The sequence below is a fragment of the Opisthocomus hoazin genome, chromosome 21 (genome assembly GCF_030867145.1).
Source record: "Opisthocomus hoazin isolate bOpiHoa1 chromosome 21, bOpiHoa1.hap1, whole genome shotgun sequence".
NCBI lineage: Eukaryota > Metazoa > Chordata > Aves > Opisthocomiformes > Opisthocomidae > Opisthocomus > Opisthocomus hoazin.
This window is the reverse complement of record NC_134434.1, coordinates 10,179,252-10,199,030: the sequence shown is the minus strand read 5'-3', so window position 1 is coordinate 10,199,030 and position 19,779 is coordinate 10,179,252. Positions and strand designations below refer to the sequence as shown.

The window sequence follows — 19,779 nt, the reverse complement described above, 5'->3', positions numbered from 1 at the left end:
GATGTAGGTGTCTTTGAGTGTGCGCTAATATGCTTGTAACACTTTGGGGATCTGTTTGGATATTTCAAGTCATAGGGGAGGGAAGTGGCCAGGGAGATCTGACTTTATTTTGCTCCCAAGGTAGCATTTACTGCGTTGCGTGCTTAAGCAGCTGTTATTGCTTTATAATATTTCTACAGTGGTGCCAAACTTACTGTAACAGATAACATGGTAGGAAGTATTTTGTGAAATGTCACTGCCCACCCCTGAATTAAGGGATTGCCAGGTACTCTAGGAATGTAAAGTGCCAGGTGTAATTACATCTTTGAGAGGCGTTCTGGACTGCTTCGTCGTTTCCTGTACAAGGAGTGCTGCTGTGAGGGATAAACTGAAGTCACAAGAAGATGGAAATTGCAGATGACGTTGCTGTTTCTTTCCGATCTCTCACTTGCGCAACGCGTGTGGAAATGACTTGCTCATCTGACCCGTCTGTAGTTCATCAGCCATGGTTTGTATGCGGCTCTTCGACCATTTGACTAGCTTTTGCACTGATTCACAGTTAACTTCTGTTCTACAGCAATCTGGGATTTAGCCGATTTGTGGATAAGCTCCTTTTGGGTTTAACCTCACACCTTGCTATGCAAGAACCTCTTCTGTTATTTTTGCTACTGACCACACTTTCTTACACTTACAGGCTCAGGTGTACAGGTTCTTCTGCGATAATTTTATCTAATAAAAACCCATGGGGTTTTGTACATAGAAATGTTGTCATTTAACCTATCTGTGAAATTTAAAAAGAATTGTTTAGTGTGAAAACAATATTCCATTTATGCTTCTTAAAGGTTAAAGAAAAGTAGTTGCATTTAGGTTACATTGTCCTCTGACACTTAAAAAAATGCTGCATATTGTGTTTTTAATGCAAAAAGGAAAAATCTCAAATTTTAACAGCATTTGAACATATCCTGCATCTCATCAAAACTTCACGGTATTTCTGTACTATTTATTCATATATAAATACATAAAACATCACTTCAAACTTTCCTACCTGTAGGCAATAGATTGCTATGTTTTTAACAAATTGTGGCAAACTGAAGAGTACTTTTTGTACCTAATAGGACACATCATCCTAGACAAAAATAAAGTAATGTGTTTGACATGGATTTGGTGGTGTTTCTAATGAAACATTCGATAATGTTTTCCTATATAGGTCTTGGCTTTGCCAGATTACCTGTAATTGCCAGTGAATCAGGTTGATGAGGAAATAATCCATACATAACAACATAATCGTGCCAAGAGCCTTTTTCAGTGTTTTCAGTTGCCATTGAGTAGTTTGAGGTACTTTTCTGGATTAATTAGTGGTGGTCTTTTATAGTTGAATGGTGTTAATGAAAATACATCACTCTGGTAATGAATACCCACTTTCCTTAAAAGCATGGTAGGTTCATGTGTGGTCTCTTCAGTCATCCTCCTTTTTGTATGTTTATAAATTATTGCAACACTTATTTCAAAATGGTCAGACATTGTAACACAGATTTTGATAATGTGAGCTGTACCAGCTTGAGTTTGTCTCCTCAAACAAATGTGAAGCAATTATCCTTGGTCTAGATTTAGTTCATGGAAAAGTTAATGGGGATTTAAAGTAGAATAAAACGTTGGGCATACCTAAAAGCCTTGAGTAATTCCCTGGAGAGACAGGAAGACAACAATACTCCTGTCCACCTGCGTTACTGGGTATTGGCTGCAGAATTTTCCTGCTTATCCTGCTGGGGGAAAAAACTATTAACTGTCAGATGTCAAAATTACCATGGCAGCTCTTGCATGTCCATGCCATCTTCTTTTCAGTGTTGTTAATGTGGTGAGGTTTTTGTAATGGCGAGTGCAAGACTCTGGAAATCCACTTGATCTGGGAGTTGTTCTCTTCGGTACATTCACGAGTGTGTGATAAGCCGGGTAAGAACAGCAGCTACGCGGCAGCTCCAGCTGTTTTTCAGTTGGGCTGTGAAGGCAGTGGCTTGTTGCTCAGATGTTGTGGTAACATTTTAATGAGTGACTTTGCAAGCAAGAAGGGAAAGATGGGATGACTTTTTAACGTAAAAAGAGAAAACAGAGTGCATTGCTCCTCAGGCTTGCTTCTAGAGCGATCACTGCATCTGAGAGACTGGTGCAGGCGTTGTCTGTCAGTTACTGGCATTTTACTCAGGCTTTGGATGTCATTAGCGCAGGTATACTGTTGTTTGTCTCTTCCGAGAGACAATCAAAATGAGATATAGCCATGGATGTTATTTTTGTACCCACGCTTTGCCTGTTTTAGGTTATGATAATGTCTTGGGGGTGGGGAAGGGTGCTTAATTGCTGTTCTGAGCAAATGGATGACTGCAGGACTTGCTGGTTAGTCCCTGGATTTCAGCTGAAAATAGAAACAGAAACTTGAGATGCACAAGTAACCCTTCTTCCTTCTCCTGTCCCTCCCAGTCCACTCCAGTGCTTTGGTTCATTGCCAGGAACGGTCATTCTGCCAAATCAAAAGCCCCCTCAAAGTCTCTCAGGAAAATTCCATCTATATACACTGTGCTCCATGTGAGATCTTCTATCACGTAACAAAAGCGAGACGGTGTATTTCTTTAGATAGACACAAGCTGCTACTGAATTTCTGTTCTATAGTAACAGCCTTCTGAGCCCCAAAATGTGTGATGTTTGCTCTTGGTATTCCGTATCAAGAAATACTTCATGCAGAGCGACTTACTGCCCATCCAATACTCCACAGCTTTTCAGTGACACCAAACCAAGCTGCAGGTGTGTGCAAGAGGTAGAATTGTGTTGGAACTACCTTTGCTTCAAAACAAAAAGTCCTTGTAGAAGCCACTGCTTCAAGTTCCTGGTCATATCAGGTATATCACTGTATATATGTTTTTAAGCTAGACTGCATTTTCCCATTTTTTAATGTGTATCTTAAAATCCCCAGCCAACTTGTCAAACAAGGAGATGCTGTTGTTTAATATCATTACATCAGCTTTTGGGACCTTCCAGGACGCAGGAAACAGCGAACCCAGAACCCCATGAAGACTTTATTACAGTTTCTTGAACGACTCACGATTTGCAAATACTGACTCTTGGAATAGCCAGCCTTAAGACGCCCTTTGCAGAGGTTTCATAGCTTCTTGTATCCCACCACACTAAAGGTATGAAAAGATTTCATCTTTGATTGGAAAAATAATTTTACTGATGTGCAGGTACAAACTTGGTGATATTTCTCATGGGAAGATGATGTTCGGTACACAGTTCTAGGACTGAACTTTTAAGGAACTGACAGTGTAACCAGGCATACAAAATGTGCGTGCCATGGCATGCTTATTTTGCATTCCTTGGCATGAACTTGTGCTGTTATTCGTAAGCCTAACTGGGCATTTGTGTTGTGCAGTTATTTGATTTGCTTTCAGTTAGTGTGTTCATGTACTTGAATAATTATATAGCTATTTTGTATGCTTCATGTGAAAATCCAACTCTGTTCAAAGAATGATGTAATTTTGAAAGCAGTATGGACATGTTTGAGGATACCAAAACAATAGAAATTATACTTAGTTTTCTTGGTTTCTTTTGAGTCAAATGCATAGAATACGTTAGGCAGAATTGTGTGGAAACACAGTGGACATCTCTGTAGACAAAGCTATGGTATCGCCTACTGTTTGTTCCAGGTTAAGGGTTTGAAAGTGCAGTTACTCCTTGTGTACCTAGAACAATGCCTCTAGTGTCTTACTTTACAATTACTACAGATTATTAGGGGTGCATTACAGCAGGGGAAGCAATAATAACATGTGCCTCCGAAAACGGCTGGAGGAAATTCATGACCAGTTAGCGTTCCCTAGACTGACTGTTGTGCTGCGTTTCACGATATACAGGTACCCGCTCCAAACACTGCGGTCGCGTTCGCGCAAGCACACAAGGAAACGTCCTGTCACAGCCGGTGTCGGGGATAAGAACTGCCTCCTGCTGACGCTAAGCCATGGCCGGGCTTATTCTGCTGGATGAGCTCTGCTGCTGCCTGTGTCTGAACCGGGGGTTACCGGAGCCTCATCTGCATTTGCTGTGAGCCGCCTGCACTTTGCGATTCCTCTTCCTGTTGAATCTCTTCACGTAGCTGCTGCTGCTTCGAAGCCAGCCGTCCCCTGGCCTCAGGCGCCCGCGCAGGAACTGCAGCAGGTTTGCAGGGATCTCTCGTCTCTTGTGGTAGATCCGACCCATCACAATGTACCTACTGCCTGCGAGACAAAGGAGACTTGTGTGTGAGGAGGAACGCAGGGTGCGTGCACTGCGCTCGCTCCGAGGGCAGCGCACTCGTGAATAGAGGTGAAGTTGTGCCCTGCAGAAAGAAGTCCTGAATGTGGGGCTTAGTACGGTGCCACCTGAACTTCAGTGGGACTTGTGCATGTGCTTGCACAGAAATAACAATTTACTGTCTCATATTGCAGTTAGAAGCTTTTGAGGGGAAACAGTGGTATTTGATAAACTTGCATTTAGAAGGAAAACTGGACTACTTAGAAGGACATCAGCTTAAGCTCCTACTTAAATTTGGCAATCCTAAAATCTGTTGCAATCATTTGTGAACTGGATAAAGTTAAGAAAGGACTATGCTGCTACCTGACTTCTTCACACAGTTGGTTCTCTTCTGAAATTCAGGGAAACTGGGAAGGAAAAAGCCCTCCAGTTTGAGTAATTACTTCCCTCCCCAGATTTTCACAAGAACCCAGGATAAGCCTATTAAACTAGGGCAGACTAAAACTGCACTGCACGCAGGAGGAATAGTGGAATGGATTTAGCTGGAATTATTTACCAAGTTTAAAGTCTGGACACGGTTTACTGCAGTTTAAAGCATCCACAACTAGAATATGAACTCGAAAGAAGAAGCCATCAGGAGTAATATACAGGCGACTCATCTTGTATAATCCATCGCTGTTTACCAAAAGCGTAATCAAGTGGACTCCATTCCCCAGTCTTTCCATGTTATAAACAATTCCGTTCACTGCTGTTTTAGGGGAGGGAGGGGGAAAAAAAAGCAAACATCAGATTACATATCTTGGTGGCAACTCAGGGTATATGTGAAGGCCCTCATTTAAAAGGCTGTAAAGTCTCAGCAGAAATTCTTCGGCTCAGTGTGGGCAGTCTGGAAAGCAGGAGTTGCTTCCAGTAATCCCATTTGATGAGGTCATCACCTTCATTTTTGCTGAGTTACTAACCTTACACTTTACAGGTCTGAGGTGTTTCTTGGTGAAGTCTATAAAATGTTTCAAAAGAAAGCGATGGTTTTAGTACTGTTTTCCATCCTGATAAATCAAAAGTGGATGCATTTACCTAACAAAGTAAAATTTTCAAATTTAAAACTTCACCGTGAAGCCCAAAGCTACTGTGCCAATGAAACGCTTCAGCTTTTGAAAGCAAAGGCCCTTGCCAGACCAGGAGGCCAGGGCACCGAGCAGGCCACGCTGTACGCTCCATCGCTTCGTGCTGTCCGCCCAGTTCCTGGCTTTGACAAGTGCTGAGCTGAGTACAGGAATCGGAAAACAACCAACGTGCCAGGCAGGTAAGGCAAACGGGCCTTCTGTGACCAGCGTTACACCTGCCTCACTGAGTGAGCGCTTCCATTCCGTCCTTTCATCTGCACTGGAAATGTAAAGAAATGAAAAGCTGGCTCTGGTCGCAGCGGTGGAACCTGGGCTGATCTGTTGCTCAGTCTTTTTCCTACCTGTCTTTTTCAATTTAAGAGTTGAATGGGACCACAATTTGTTAAAAGGCTGAAATATAGAAAGGTCAGGTTGCTACATGGCCTGCGTTTGACAGGAATGCATGAGAGTGGTAAAAAACAACGAATATAGCATCTGTAGAAAGCACTTCCTGACTTCTCCATTTAGAGAAAACAGATGTCTCCTAACGTGTTTATATTCTCCAAGTGGAAACATCTGTTACCACTAGGCATGTATTGTGCTTATCTCTGAAAGTACTGTGAGAAAAAGTTGGTGTCTATTTCACAGCTTTGCAAGCGCAAGGCAAGATTTCAGTCAGCAAATGCTTCCTCTTAAACAGTCAGGACAAAAATGCCAGGCTGTTTTCTACCGTCTTTAGCTACAACTTGGACACAAGAACTAAACACCCTGCGTCCTAAGGAGCCTCAAGGAGAACCCTCTGTACAGAGAGGATCACAGTTGTGGTTTTGTTTGGTTCTCCATTTTATTTTCATTTGAAACTTTAGCCCCCAAAATGACAAACTGGCTCTAAGCAGCAAGAGGAGAAGAGCAGAAAAAAGAGCAAGGTAGGGGAAGGGTGTAGTGTAAGACTTGGTGCCATCTGTCGTACACCATTTACAGAGGGCTCTGATGGGTCCCTTTAACGTACTTGGTAATTATTTAACATACTCAGGGAAACAGTATCTGAAAAGCAGAAGGGAAGTGTCGGTAGCAGGTGGACAAAGGCAGCCTCTGCCTGGTCTGCGTGGGCCGTGGGGGACGCGACTCACCGAACTCGCTCGCGCAGTAGGCCTCCGCTTCGTCTCTCTCCGTCCGGCACTCGGTCAGACACGCCTGCTCCTGGTCGGCATCTGCAACAGGCGCACGGCTGAGGGACCGCAGCGTGCCCTCGGGGGATGCTTCACTGCAGCGCCCAGCCTTTGGAGTTCGCCACGTCCCTTGCCAGAGCAGTCTATCCCCTTACCTTTCTTTGGCGCGGTGAGGCGGTACGGCAAGCTGGACATCCGGCGGTTGGTGAGCCAGGAGGGTCTGGTGATCCCTTTGAAGGGATCAGGGTGTTCATAGGGGATTATCTTGCCTGGTCGGTTGAAGTGATCCAGAGCGTTAGGATCATCTGGCTCCGCTGCTTCAGAGTCTGGAAAAGGAAGAGCCTCTGCGAAGGATGTCACCTTTTGGTCGGAAGACGCTGCATGATGGAAGCGAGCCGACACGCTGTTGGCAGCCTCGGCCAGCCGTCGGTCCGCGCGCTTGCTGTTCGCGTGGTTGAAGCCGAAGGAGGCAGGCGGAGTGCCCTTGGTCGCACTCTCTGGAGGCACGGCCCCTCCATGCCACAAGAGGTGTTTCCGCAGCCCTGTGCTGTTCTCGAGAGAAGGCTTGGTGCGTTTCTTTGATGAGAGGGAGACGAATTCTGGAGGCTCTGGCCGCTGCAGGTGGGCAGGAGGCAGACGCCAGCGTTCTGAGTGATTCTCCCTGGCGCTGCTGGTGCCCCAGGCTGGCAGCTTGACTTGGCCAGGCACAGCATCTGCTGAGCTGTCAGCATCTTTGCCAAGACTCTGACCGGGTTTCTCGACATAGGGCAGGGATCCTACATAGAAATAAAGGAGAGCGGGCAAATTAGCATTTTAATTTTTTTATTCTATGTGCTTCTGAATGGGGAGTGCCTGGTGGCTTTGGGACTCAGCTCCGTAAGTGAGGCTTTCAACAAAAAGAAAACATAACTGATAAATAGTTCAAGAGATGAAATAGAGTAGAGCTCCTCATTCTTCTGTACTTGGACATGGAAGGTCCAGTACAGAGAATGCAGCTGTGTGAGCAAAACACAGGAGATTTGCATTTTTACTTTATTATTTTTGCAAATTAAAAACATGACTTCTAAAGAAACCCTTTTCTCAAAAGCATGAATCTCCAGGGAGCATCTGAGGAAACAAGGTTCACATTGCCATTTGGGATGCTTGTTTAAAAGATGACGACAACAGAACTATTTGGTTTTCCCATCCATGGGATGCCTTATTGACAATGTCATCTGGAATCCTCAATGGCTTTGGGCTTTGAACGCTGCTGAAAAGATCTTTATCCACAGCTTTGGGTCTCTGACTTTTGCACTCCGGAGTTGTATAGTAGTACCACAGTCTGGTAGCTAGGCTATTGCTGCTGAGGAACAATTATTTCAAGGCTTTTCTTAGTTGAGAGGACAAGGGTTGAGAAAGAGAGGAAGTGCCTGGGAATCTAGTGAAAAATTGAAAGGCTTAATGACATTGTGCACGAAAGCCGGACAGTCACCAGGCCTTCATTTATACCTTCACCTTGATCACTTGGACCTCACAAAGCAAAATGACCTTCCCTTTAGCCTGGGAAGAGATCAATTTCCTCTCGCAGTTAATTTTCCGTTTAGTCCTTCATTGCATGCCTTTAGTTAGCCAGCACAGTTTTAAAACAGCTCACCCACACACAGCCGCTGTCTGGGTGTTCGCTGTCTGTGGTTAGCATCGTGTAGGAGGCTGATCCTAACTCCTTATGTGAAAAGAGATATTTGACATACACAGACGAACAACGTCCTGGTTTATCTTCTGTGACTGACTCAACTGCTGACCTTGCCACTTCTCCCCCTTTGCTCTCACCAGCTGCTGTCATGGGAAAGATTCCCTGATATTTGGGCTGGCCACACGTAAAGTCAAAAGAATGTCCATGAAGAACGGGGTGGAAGAAGTCCAAGCTAAAGAAAGCAATAGGCAAGGGTGTGTTGGAGATGTTTCAGTATGAAGCTGGGAGCTCTGAACAGGTGTTTTGGACTTGGTTTTAGAAGTATACTGTTCTACCAGTTTGTCGTGCCTTCTTCGTCATGGATTGTAACAAGAAATAGTTCATTTTTCACTACTCAATCTGTTCAGGACCTTGAGGTTCATCCTCCTACACCAGCGTATTTCTGTCTTGCTCTTGCAATCTAAGAAATGCAGCTGCAACATAACCAGCTCCTTCCCAATGCAATAGATGTATATCTTATTTCTGTTCCATCAACAAGGTACTTAAAAAAAAATCTGTTTAGGACAGCTTGCTGCAGGCACGCATGACAGCACAGAGCATTTTGAAATAAATTAGAAATCTGGAGTTTACAGGTGAGGGGAAGGAGGCTAAAAGGGAGAGACCATGTACAAATAAAAAAATTCTATATGTAAGTCAAACTTCAGTTGCCGTGCGATGGCTCGCGGGCTTCATGGCACCAGCTAACCGCCTGCTTTTGGCAGGTGCGCTTAATCCTTTCAAATGCTGACAAACCAAATATTGCAGTTCACATTCCCATCCCACAAACATGTTGAAATGTTTCTCTCCTGAACCCTTACGCGGTTGCTGCTGCCACTTGCTGAAAAGGCTGCAGCTGAAGAGGGCTGCTCGGGCAAGAATCTGTTGCAACGCGTGCAGCCTCCCCTGACACCAAAGGCAAATATGCCCCAGCCCCGCTTCGAATGCGAACAGACTTACCGGCCCCTGGGCTGGAAGGTGACCTCACGACAAAGCAGAGGAGCCAGAACACTTTGGTTGTCATTTTGAAGTAGCTTTTCCAGGCTCAAAATGAACCGGAGTCTTTTATGCCCTTCCCCCGGTTCATGCTAATGAGAGGCAGCCTTAGGGGAAGCGAGAATCGCTCCCCGGACAACCCACTGGAGCAGGACCAAGCTGCTGCCGGCCCCGCCAGCCTCCCACCACCCCTGCTTCGGCGGGACGCGCACGGACACCCCCCTGCCCACGCACACGCCAGCCTATGCTGCCTGCAGCCACCCGTGGTCCTCCAAATAACGCGCACCTACCTGGTTTTAGCACCAGATTTTAATCTTGGGGGAGGGTCTTGGTTCCTATGGCGTTCTGTACAGAAAATCAGAGACCAAATACGGCTTTACTGGATGTGGGGAGCAACATTATAAAGTGCGAGGTGCTGGAACAGGCATCGCCGCTGCCCATTTGGCGTCTGTAAAGGATGTGCACTACGATGAAGCGTATTTAGGTATTTCTGGCCACCTCCGGTTATGCAGCTGGTAGTCTCCTCTTTTTAGTTTAAGGAACCCTTTCCATTGACTCTTTTCAGACTGAAAACTGCAGTAGTTACTGTTCAGTCCAAAGCAAAGCTCTGCTGATCCTAGCTAAAGCTTTGTTTTTAAATCTGTATTTGCTAACATGAAGAACTTTGCAAACCTTCACACACCAAGTCAACGCTGATTTGGATCACTGAGTGAAGCAGGCTTAGTCCTGCGTTCCCGACTGAAACGGGTGACCTTACTGCTAGACAAGGTTTCTACTGCGACAGTTTATCTCACTAGCTGCTACTGGATGTCGTGGAAATCAGTGTCCTGGCTCGTGCCTTTAGGGTGTGACAAACAATTTAAAAACCCTATAAAAGCACTGTATCCCAGCTCCTGGTGCTGATCGCTCATCCCCAACAGAAAAACCGCCCACCAGCAATGCCTGCATCATGCGGTCCAGCCATTGCCTAGTTTAAACACTATTTGTTCTGTACTGCCTTAATTAAGCAGTTTAATAGAAGTACAGGGCTTTATCTCCAGCGGCTATGGGTGAAGACACAGAAAACAGGCCAGAACAGCATGCAAAATAAATGAGATTTCAACACATCTGTTAGTGCATTAAGTTTTTACTGCAGCATTTATTAATCCTTATTTTCCTGTTAAACATTTGAATTCCGAAAGTACCCCAACATCGCTGTTACGGAAAAAGGAATTGAAAGCGAGGGATGGGGCAGAGCCGAGCTCGCACGCTCTTCACGCTCCTCACCTCCAGCGCGACCGGCACGACCGGCACGCGTCCCTGCAGCGAGCAGGCCAGGAGCGCGACGGGCTCGCGCTGTCGAGGGCTGTGCTGAGGGTGGACGGGCGGACGGACGGACAGACGGATGGACGCGCGAGCGTCCTGCAGCCCTGCCACGCTCCAGGGAGACTTCTGTTTATAGCCGGCAGCGTAAGTCAGCCCACATTCGCGCCTGACCATGTCTATACTCAGGAGCCTCTCCAGGCTCTTTACTCGGCCGCGATCGTGACGAAAGCGACAGCAGCAGCGCCCGGTACGTCGGCGGCAGCGGAGAAGCGAAAGGCTTCCCGAGCAGGGCTGCGCGGCCTGAGGGGAGCAGGGGCCGGCAGCGCGAGAACCACGGCCCCGGAGGGACCCCGGGAGACGCGGCCCCGGCCCCGCAGCGCCTGGAGAACGGCCCCGGGCCGCCGCACTCACCCGCGGATCCCCGGCGGCCCCGCCTCACGCCGCGTCCTCCCGCCGGAGCCGGGCCCCGGGCGGAGCCGATCCGCTGCCGCCGGATCTCCGCGGGAAGGCTCGGCGGGACCGGGCAGGGCAGCGGGCGCGGCGCGGGGGGGCGCCCCGCTGACAGGGCGGCGGGCGCGGCTGAGAGAACGCGGGGCCGCGCCCGGGACCCGGCCCAGCGGCCCGCGGGCTCCGCTGCGGAGCTTCCTCGCCGGCCCTGGCCGCTCCTCAGCGGCGGGCAGCGCGGCTAAAAGCGTTCGGGGGCTGCGGGCGGGCGGCAGCTAAGCGCACCGTAATCAGCCGGGCAGCCTGCGCGCGGGGTCTGCCGCACGGCCACAAAAGGTGCGGGCTGCGACCCAGATGGGACTCGAACCCACAATCCCCAGCTCCGGAGGCTGATGCCTTATCCATTAGGCCACTGGGTCACCCAGCAAACGCTGCGAGCGCCGCGCAGTAAGAGCCCCGCCCGGCCGGCGCTGGCTCCGCCCCCAAGCGTGCCTTCACGTTCTCCATGCTCGTGACCGACAGGCGCCGCCCGCCCGCTCCTCGCCCCTCCCCCCCAGGGCTCCGCCTCTCCTCGCACTCCATTGGGCACGGCGCTGCCCTCCTCGACCGGCCTCCAGGCGCCGTCCCACCGCGTCACGCGAGCGCGAGCCGCTGCTGCCTTCGCTGGGTGCGCTCGTGCCTTCAGCCCCGCCCTCTTCCTGCGCGCTCGGTGCTGTGCCCGGTACCTCAGCCCCGCGTTTGCCGCCGCGGGGCCGTTCGCCTCCCTCCGCCTCCCTCCGCCGCTCCGCCTGCCGCTTTCCGGCGCGGGCAGCAGCCCCTCAGGCCGTGCGGCCTCAGGCCCTCCCGCCCCAAGGCGGGCTGGCCCCGTGCCGGCCTGCAGCTCCTCGCGCGCGGCCGCCCCGAGTCCCCGAGCCGCTGAGGGCCCGCTCCCCGTCCCCGCGCTCCCCTCGCCTCCTGCCTCCCGCTCACGCTGCGATTTACGACCCGGCGACACTTCCTCGCGGTGGGCCTCCGACCCCCCAGGTTCAGTTTCTGCTGCTGAGCTGCTTTTTTTCCGCCTTTCAGCAGCTCCGTTTGTGACTGACGTGCTTTCTCTGCTCTTGACGTCCCTACCATTGCTTAAATGCTGTTGTGGTGTGTTTACTTTACGAGGATCAGAACTGTAAGGCCCCAAACAAGCCATGTAAGGTGCCACTGGTAACTCCTCCTCCCCTGCACGCATCTTTGTCAGCTGCTGTGTGCGTCTGCAGATCGGTGGAAATGGTTTAACGTAACGGTTTAACACGCGGGTGTATCGATGTGCATCTCTGACGCTTGTCTACCCTGAATTGTATGTTACAGAACCATGGCATCATTTCAGTTGGAAAAGACCTGTACGATCACTGAGTCCAGCCGTCAACTGTTGAGGCGCTTGAGTTGCTGGCAGAGTCGTGGTTTTCCCCAGGGTTTGTGGCTGGGATTACCTCTCCCTTGAAACAGGCTGTCCTTTTGTATTCCACCCCTCGTAAATAGGCCAAACCTGGCTGAAACAATCCCAAACCTGAATTTTCTGGGCGTGCCACAAGGATGGGAGTACTTTTTTGTGTTATTCTGTGTGATTTGATTTTGATCTGTCCTGATTGCTGTTGAATTGCTTCCAACTGCAATTTCATGCCCTTTAATTTCCTTTAAATTCCCACGTGCTGTGTTTCTAGGAGACAACTCGGGGAGTCTCAGGAGAAGCCTGTGGTGACCTGACAGGTCCTGAGGTAGACACTGGGCTGTCCGTGAGGAAACGACACGCCACCGGCGTGGAAATCTCCTCACCCCACGCAGGGGTGCAGCCCCCGCACCCCAGCTATCCCCTGCGAGACTACGACTCCCGGCATGCCGTGCGCTGTCCCCGGCAGGAGCGCCGCGCCTTCCCGCCGCTGCCCCTGCGCGGTGCCTGCCGGGAGTTGTAGTGTCGCGGCGGGCGGCTGGAGACGGGGCGCCGGCGATGCCCTTCCGGGAGCGCAGTGCGGGTTCGGATCCCCTTCCTCGCGAGACGACCTTGCATTTCAAACTGGCCAATCAGAACTTTGCTATGGCTCGAACTGGCCAATGTGGGGCCGAGGGCGCGGGAAATTTAAATCCCGCCTGGAGCGTGCGGGCAGGCTAGGAGCGGCGCGGCGGCGGGCGGACGGCGGCTGGAGCTCCGCGGCGGAGGTGGCCGGCTGTGCGCTGGCCTGTCGGGAGGGACGGGGCTGCGGCGGCGGCGGCGGGCAGGCCCTACGGGGGGGGCTCTCTCCGCGGCCTCTCGGGTCCCCGCGGCCGCAGGAGAGGGGCTGACAGGGCTGGAGCGGGCGGTGGGCTCCGGTGGGTGGTGGCTGGCATGAAGCCGGTCCTCACGCAGGGGGTCACCGGGGAGCTGCCCCCTTGCCGGGGTGGCTGCTGCCCTGCGTGCTGCTCAGGCACAGCGACCCCCGGGGCCTTCGCAGAGCGGGGTCTCGCTGTTCCCGGCAAAGGGGGTCGAGATGGGGCTGGGTGGGTTGCCTGCGCGATATCGGCGTATGGCACAGCGGGAGTGGCGTTTAAAGATAGACGCGTGCTGCCTGGGGGAAGGAAGGCAATCCTGCGCTTACAGAGCAGTGACTCTGACGAGGTTTGTGTCTGAAAGCGTCATAAAACGATGCGCGTGTGTCTACTGCTTTTGTGTTAGTGCTAGAGCTCGCTGCAACAGCTCGGCGTTTAAAGAGACAGCAGTTATGTTAGCAGTATCTTGGATCAAGTCAGAGGCTGTTACTGTATCTAACGTGGACAAGTGTCTCATGCTCAAGTATTGATCTCCTTTTTTAACTTCTGTGGAGTAAACTTACTGTTTATTATTTGCTCCTTTTCAGGCTTACTTTGTATCTACTTCTCTCAAAATCTAACAAGCAAGATGTCTACTAATGAGAATGCCAATGTAGCAGCAGCTCGCTTGAACAGATTCAAGAACAAAGGAAAGGATACTACAGTGAGTGTTTTGATGCAGTTGGTGTTGTGGCTAGCTATCATTTCTTCAAACATGAATTGTAAAAGCCAAGAGCTTACTATGAATGTATATCCTTCAGGAAATGAGAAGGCGGCGTATTGAAGTCAATGTAGAGCTGAGGAAAGCTAAGAAAGATGACCAGATGCTTAAAAGAAGAAATGTTAGCACTCTACCAGATGATGCGACTTCTCCGCTTCAGGAAAACAGGAGCAATCAGGTAAGAGCGTACTCAAACTGGGCACGCTTGGAGGTCTTGCAGTATAAGCTCATGCAGCCACATTGGTATGAATCCCTTTTTGTGTGTGACACAGCGCTACTATGTGTATGTTACCAGCTTAAGTCTATGCTACCAGCTGTAATGGACAACACTCTTAAAATGTGACTTAACCAGTTGCGTTTAAGCCTACTGTATCAGTGTAACAGTAGTGTGAAGCACTTAATTAAAAAAGCTCTTGGTAGTTCAGATAACTGTAGATAAAGCTGTAGCTGGTGAGATTTTGGAGTATCACATAGCGGTATAACCTTTTAATAAAGGAAGTGGTTGTAAATTGGAGCCTGTTCATAGTATTGTATAGAAGGCATCTGTGGTCATGAAGATATGTCCCTCTCCCAATAAAGCATTCACATAACTTCTTATTGTACAGGTTTCAGCACACTGGTCAGTTGAAGAAATAGTCAGAGGAGTTAATAGTAATAATATGGAGCTTCAGCTACAGGCTACTCAAGCTGCCAGGTAAGGAGTCAAGGTAACCAATTCAGGTGTGCAAGCCAGTAATTAGGCAAGGTAAAAGAATTGGCTTTTGAGCTGAGTGTCTGCTTGTGGCAGCAGCTATGGCTCTTTTTATCAAACAGTATTTCAACAAACACTCAAGTCAGCCTTATATGTAATGTTTAGGTATGCTTAACTTAGTCATAATTTAATTGAAACCACGTGACTTTTGAATGTTTCAAGTGCCTGAACATTTTACTAGGAAGTAGTAATTCTTTCTAGTGGTTTTGAGGTGGCAAAATAAACAGTAGTCCAACTTAAGAGTTGTAGGAGTAACAATTAATAAGCCCTTTATTATAGTGAAATAAGATATGGTTAAGTGGTGTTAATGCTTGACTACAATATTTGAGTGCAGTGAACTACTTTAGAATAATGTGAACAGTAAGATGGCTAGGGTTTGAAGTATGCCAGACTTCCTCCCTCCTTCCAAATCTAAAATCTCCTTTAGCAAGCTTGTATGTTGCTGTAGTGCTGCTTCTGGCAGTCATTAACCTGTCTGGTGAGAAACCTCTAGCAATTCAGATGTATTGTTACTCTTGCAAGTCTGCTTTATTTCAGACTCTGAACAGAACCTCTCCTGCAGTGAAGACATGCCAAAACCAATGCTAACAGAGGTTTAGGAAGCTAGTGTTCAGCTTGTCTGTATTTCTCCTTCATGTCTTGTTGCATTGCCTTCTTTGAATGTTAAGGCAAAGCTGAACTTCTTTAAATATGGATCATTTTAGACTCTTTAATCTGTGTTCAGATCTTTGCAGACAAAAATAATGCTTTCTGTCGTCTTCCTTAGGAAACTCCTCTCAAGAGAGAAGCAGCCCCCCATAGACAACATAATTCGTGCTGGTTTGATTCCAAAGTTTGTCTCCTTCTTGGGTAGAGCAGACTGTAGTCCTATTCAGTTTGAGTCTGCCTGGGCGCTTACCAACATTGCTTCTGGCACATCAGAACAAACAAGGGCTGTAGTAGATGGAGGGGCTATTCCAGCCTTTATTTCACTGCTGGCCTCTCCCCATACTCACATCAGTGAACAGGCTGTGTGGGCATTAGGAAACATTGCAGGTATGTCATTATGCTACACAACTCTATTTCAGACTTGCTCCCTTATTTAAAATAGGAGGACATTACTACTGACATGTCATGCTGCTTGGGATCTCTGCCTGAATGCTTGTCAAGTAAAGACATGCTCTGCAACATAGGGTATGCTGTAGACCATGCCTTATCTTCAGACATGGTATAAGATGTCTCACGCAATACCTGGCAACCTGTGAGTTGCGTTACATGGCTTGCTTCTATGTTTTGGTTCAGTTTTGATAGAGCTATATAACTATGCTACAACATGGGGCTTTTTCATATATCGCATGATGGTTTTGTGACTTATCAAGGAGCTCTGATCTGTGTGTTGACTAGAAGGGGGAAGGGAGGAAACAGATGGCTCACAGAATTCTGTACGTGATGGCCAATATTCCTTGCTTTGAAACTGCTACTTACTGATGTGAAAGTATTGTATACTGAAACTTCTCATGCAGCTTTCAGGATTACTTGATCTGCCAGTGTTGGATCCCATTTAGAAGAAAAAAACGGCTGAAATTAATAATATAGTTATGATTTTGTATTTGCTGTATTATTGTTTCCAACAGCCGTGCCTTACAGAGAACAGTGAATCTTCATGCAGTGAAAATGAGCCTTGTTTGACTGGAATTTTCATAAAGTTTGTCCTTTTAGCTTTGTAAATTCAAATACAAGGTACTTCTTGTATCTTGCAATAGAACAATTCATTCAAGAAACCCTGACATTCCTTCAGTGTTATACTGTAGAGCTCCATCATGCAACTCATGATTATAATGCATCTGAAGTCCCATGTTATGGGGAGAGCTCTGTTCTAGTGGTAGGGCTTAGATATGTTTTCAAAGAAAGATGTGAAGCATGCAAGTCCTGCTTAGTTACGAACTCTGTGAAAAGCTGTACAGAAAATATACCCCAAATTACCTCTTTTTCCAACAGAAAAAAACTAAGCTCAGTGGCTTCGTTAGAAAAACACGTGCTTCTCATATGACTTAACCATCGAAGTAGTCCTTTTGTTCTCTTATTTCTTTTTATTTTATCTAAATCTTCTTAAGCAGTAGAAGAATTCATCTAATGCATAATGATGCTGTAGGCACAGGTGCCTCTCTTCTGGTCTTCACCTGGCTGTTTTTCTTGTTCTCTCAGGGGATGGCTCTACCTATAGAGACCTGGTTATTAAATTTGGTGCAATTGAGCCACTGCTGAGTCTACTAGCAGTTCCTGATCTCTCTTCTCTGGCTGTAAGTGTGCAGTATGATTCAAGTTACAATTACTAACTAGTGAGCAAAAGAGCTCAAGTAACTAAACAGTTGCTAACCATTTATTTCTGCTCTTGCAGTCTGGATATTTACGCAATGTTACCTGGACCCTCTCAAACCTGTGTCGTAATAAGAATCCTGCACCGCCCATAGGAGCTATTGAGCAGATTCTTCCAACTCTCGTTCGCCTCCTACATCACGACGATCGTGAGGTGTTAGCAGACACATGCTGGGCACTCTCCTATCTAACAGATGGTTCCAATGACAGGATAGAAGTTGTAGTGAAAACTGGATTGGTGCCACAACTTGTGAAACTCCTGGGATGTAGTGAACTGCCAATAATGGTAAGCTATCAGACATGCAGATTGCTGTTGCTTGATTTGAGTCGTGAATAAAACTGCAGTTAGAGTGGAGTCCATGTAACTGGATGGTTCTTTTCATACACAAATCTGATTCTTGTTCCACGTTTTCTGTAGGTAAGACTTGAGCTCATATCTTGCTTGGAGGCTGGCCCACATGAGGCACAGACTATTGCTGTTGATGACTATAAAACCTCTTTACATCGTTACTGGATTTAGCACATAGGCCAGCACAAGAGTCAACATCCTTTAAAGCTTGCTTTTAACTCTGAACTACTGTTGTGAATCCACATTCTAGGGACAGCGTTTAGAAGTGGGCTTTGTGCAGACTATAATTATAGTATAATAGAACTGCTGTAGTACTTAGGGGATAGTTTTCCTAAGCCCTGTCACAGGTAGTTGTTTGCGTATTGGCCTTGGAAGGTGTGCAGTGTTAGCATGCTTAATGTCTGCATAGGTAATGCTAATGAGGAGCTTAAAGCTCATCAGTACATAGCATCTCATGCTGTTAACTGAGAAGGCTAGAGCGGAGGGGCATCAAGTATGGCTCTACTTGTTCAAGCACAGATTAGACAATACCGATTTTCCTAAGTACTGTTTTCCTATTTGTTTCAGACTCCTTCATTAAGAGCCATAGGAAATATTGTCACTGGTACTGATGAGCAGACGCAGATTGTTATCGAGTCGGGAGCACTATCCGTCTTCCCAAGTCTCCTTTCTCATCACAAAAACAACATTCAGAAAGAAGCAGCATGGACAATGTCCAACATCACTGCTGGGCGACAGGACCAGATTCAGCAAGTTGTAGACCATGGTCTGGTACCTTATCTCATTGGTATTCTGAGGAAGGTAAACAAAAACTGTATTTACTACATTGAGGCTTTTGTTGATACTGCTGCCATCTGTGTTCCAATACTCTGCTTTTACCTTCATAGGGGGATTTCAAATCTCAAAAGGAAGCTGTGTGGGCTGTGACTAACTACACAAGTGGTGGAACAATTGACCAGATCGTGTATCTCGTTCAGGCGGGTGTTGTTGAACCCCTACTGAATCTCCTCTCGGCTAAAGACAGCAAAACTGTGCTAGTTATTCTGGATGCTGTTTCTAATATCTTCTTGGTATGTGGATGCAGTATACTCAATCATTGTCCAAGGTGTTGCTGACAGTTCTCCAGCAGTTACTGCCATGCATCTTTCCTGAGGTTATTCATTCTGTGCTTGTCTCTTGCAGGCTGCTGAGAAGATTAATGAGACTGAAAAACTGTGTCTCATGATTGAGGAGTGCGGGGGTCTAGACAAAATTGAAGCTCTTCAGTCACATGAAAACGAACAAGTGTACAAAGCCTCATCCACCCTGATTGAGAAATACTTCTCGGCAGAAGTAAGTGGCTGCAGGACGATTTTTTTTTTCCACTTATATTTTTCTATTCCAGCACTGACTACTAGGCTGAAATGCTGCTGCCCTTTCAAAACTCTTTTCTTTCTCTTCTAGGAGGAAGAAGACCAAAATGTTGTGCCAGAATCTACTGCTGCCAGCTACACTTTCCACATTCAGGGCAATACTCCAGATACTTTCAACTTCTAGATCTTGCATATACTACAACCACCTACAAGTCATTTGGCACACAAATGTCTGCCACCTCTTTGTCTTAATAGTTTCTCTTGTTTTTTACTGTGTTTTTTGTGACCTGCAGCACTTTGTCCAGCTGAAACATACTTGAACAGTTCAAAACTGTACATATTTTGTGAATTTCTAACTGTATACTTCATTCTTTCTGAGGGATACTTGTAAATACTTGTTCTCTTTCTGGCTGTTACTGTCCCTGTCAGGGGGATAAGAATACAAGCGGGCCACACAGGCTTCTCGCCAAGCATGAGCCACTGCTCTGCAAACCTCTTCATAACCTATTACATTCTACATAACCTAGTACTGTAATCAATACACAGAGTAGGCTTTTAAAGAGGATTTATATCTGAAGTTCAATAAAGTGATTTCAATACATCAAATTGAACTGTGTCAGCTGCTCTCTTAAAAGGGGACTGATATGGTAAGCGTACTTAATCAGAAATGTATAATGGCAAGAACATGGGTCTAAACCCTGAGAGATTCCCTTTTGAAGATGGCGGTTTGAAAACAACTCTGCTGTGCATAGCAGCCTTCTGTTACTGTAGAACACAGGAACTGCTGCTTCTCTTTAGGTATCCCTTGCAGCAATCTGATTCGTTCTACCCTGTTTACCTGAGCTAAACTATCTTCTGCCTTTTGGAGAAATATTTAAAGACTGTAGTAGCACTACTTAACTGCAAGTAAATTAACTGTAAGTATGTTCAGGTGGCATTAGTATAGAGTGTAGGAAATGCTT

The 19,779-nt window shown here is 47.3% G+C and overlaps 2 protein-coding genes and 1 non-coding gene across 12 annotated transcripts; 1 reads left to right on the top strand and 2 right to left on the bottom strand.

Annotated features, from left to right (window-relative positions):
- Nucleotides 1–3,071: 3,071 nt before the first annotated feature.
- C21H17orf58 (chromosome 21 C17orf58 homolog) lies at nucleotides 3,072–9,261 on the bottom strand. Of its 2 annotated transcripts, none has more exons than XM_075440926.1 (5): nucleotides 9,192–9,261; nucleotides 6,679–7,299; nucleotides 6,485–6,565; nucleotides 4,808–4,999; nucleotides 3,072–4,235 (listed from the first exon to the last, which is right to left on the bottom strand). In XM_075440926.1, exons 1-5 carry the CDS (start codon nucleotides 9,253–9,255, stop codon nucleotides 4,048–4,050), a joined length of 1,146 nt encoding a protein of 381 aa, XP_075297041.1. In that variant the 5' UTR covers nucleotides 9,256–9,261; the 3' UTR covers nucleotides 3,072–4,047. The 2 variants fall into 2 exon arrangements, with proteins under 2 accessions (XP_075297041.1, XP_075297042.1); XM_075440927.1 differs by having other exon boundaries at nucleotides 4,808–4,996.
- A 1,280-nt stretch (nucleotides 9,262–10,541) lies between these two features.
- On the top strand, nucleotides 10,542–19,395 carry KPNA2 (karyopherin subunit alpha 2). Of its 9 annotated transcripts, none has more exons than XM_075440919.1 (12): nucleotides 11,603–11,643; nucleotides 12,318–12,979; nucleotides 13,838–13,953; nucleotides 14,051–14,188; nucleotides 14,616–14,704; nucleotides 15,528–15,796; nucleotides 16,946–17,040; nucleotides 17,139–17,402; nucleotides 18,033–18,266; nucleotides 18,353–18,535; nucleotides 18,648–18,797; nucleotides 18,909–19,395. In XM_075440919.1, the coding sequence occupies exons 2-12, from the start codon at nucleotides 12,955–12,957 to the stop codon at nucleotides 18,999–19,001; spliced, it is 1,656 nt and encodes a 551-aa protein (XP_075297034.1). In that variant the 5' UTR covers nucleotides 11,603–11,643; nucleotides 12,318–12,954; the 3' UTR covers nucleotides 19,002–19,395. The 9 variants fall into 9 exon arrangements, with proteins under 9 accessions (XP_075297039.1, XP_075297034.1, XP_075297040.1 ...); XM_075440920.1 differs by having other exon boundaries at nucleotides 11,614–11,685; XM_075440918.1 differs by lacking the exon at nucleotides 11,603–11,643 and adding an exon at nucleotides 11,928–11,999.
- On the bottom strand, nucleotides 11,323–11,395 carry TRNAR-CCG (transfer RNA arginine (anticodon CCG)). Its single transcript has one exon. It is a non-coding gene; the product is annotated as a tRNA-Arg (tRNA).
- Nucleotides 19,396–19,779: the final 384 nt, after the last annotated feature.

What these genes read in the sequence shown, in the direction of transcription:
- C21H17orf58 (XM_075440926.1), bottom strand. Translation starts at nt 9,255, where the DNA reads ATGACAACCAAAGTGTTCTGGCTCCTCTGCTTTGTCGTGAGGTCACCT. An exon ending in ACCTTCCAGCCCAGGGGCCG is followed by an intron (nt 7,300 to 9,191) that starts GTAAGTCTGTTC and finishes ATTTCTATGTAG; the next exon opens with GATCCCTGCCCTATGTCGAG. An exon ending in GTGTCCAGACTTTAAACTTG is followed by an intron (nt 4,236 to 4,807) that starts GTAAATAATTCC and finishes TTTGTCTCGCAG; the next exon opens with GCAGTAGGTACATTGTGATG.
- KPNA2 (XM_075440919.1), top strand. Translation starts at nt 12,955, where the DNA reads ATGCCCTTCCGGGAGCGCAGTGCGG. An exon ending in CTGATCTCTCTTCTCTGGCT is followed by an intron (nt 17,041 to 17,138) that starts GTAAGTGTGCAG and finishes CTGCTCTTGCAG; the next exon opens with TCTGGATATTTACGCAATGT. An exon ending in CTGTTTCTAATATCTTCTTG is followed by an intron (nt 18,536 to 18,647) that starts GTATGTGGATGC and finishes TGTCTCTTGCAG; the next exon opens with GCTGCTGAGAAGATTAATGA.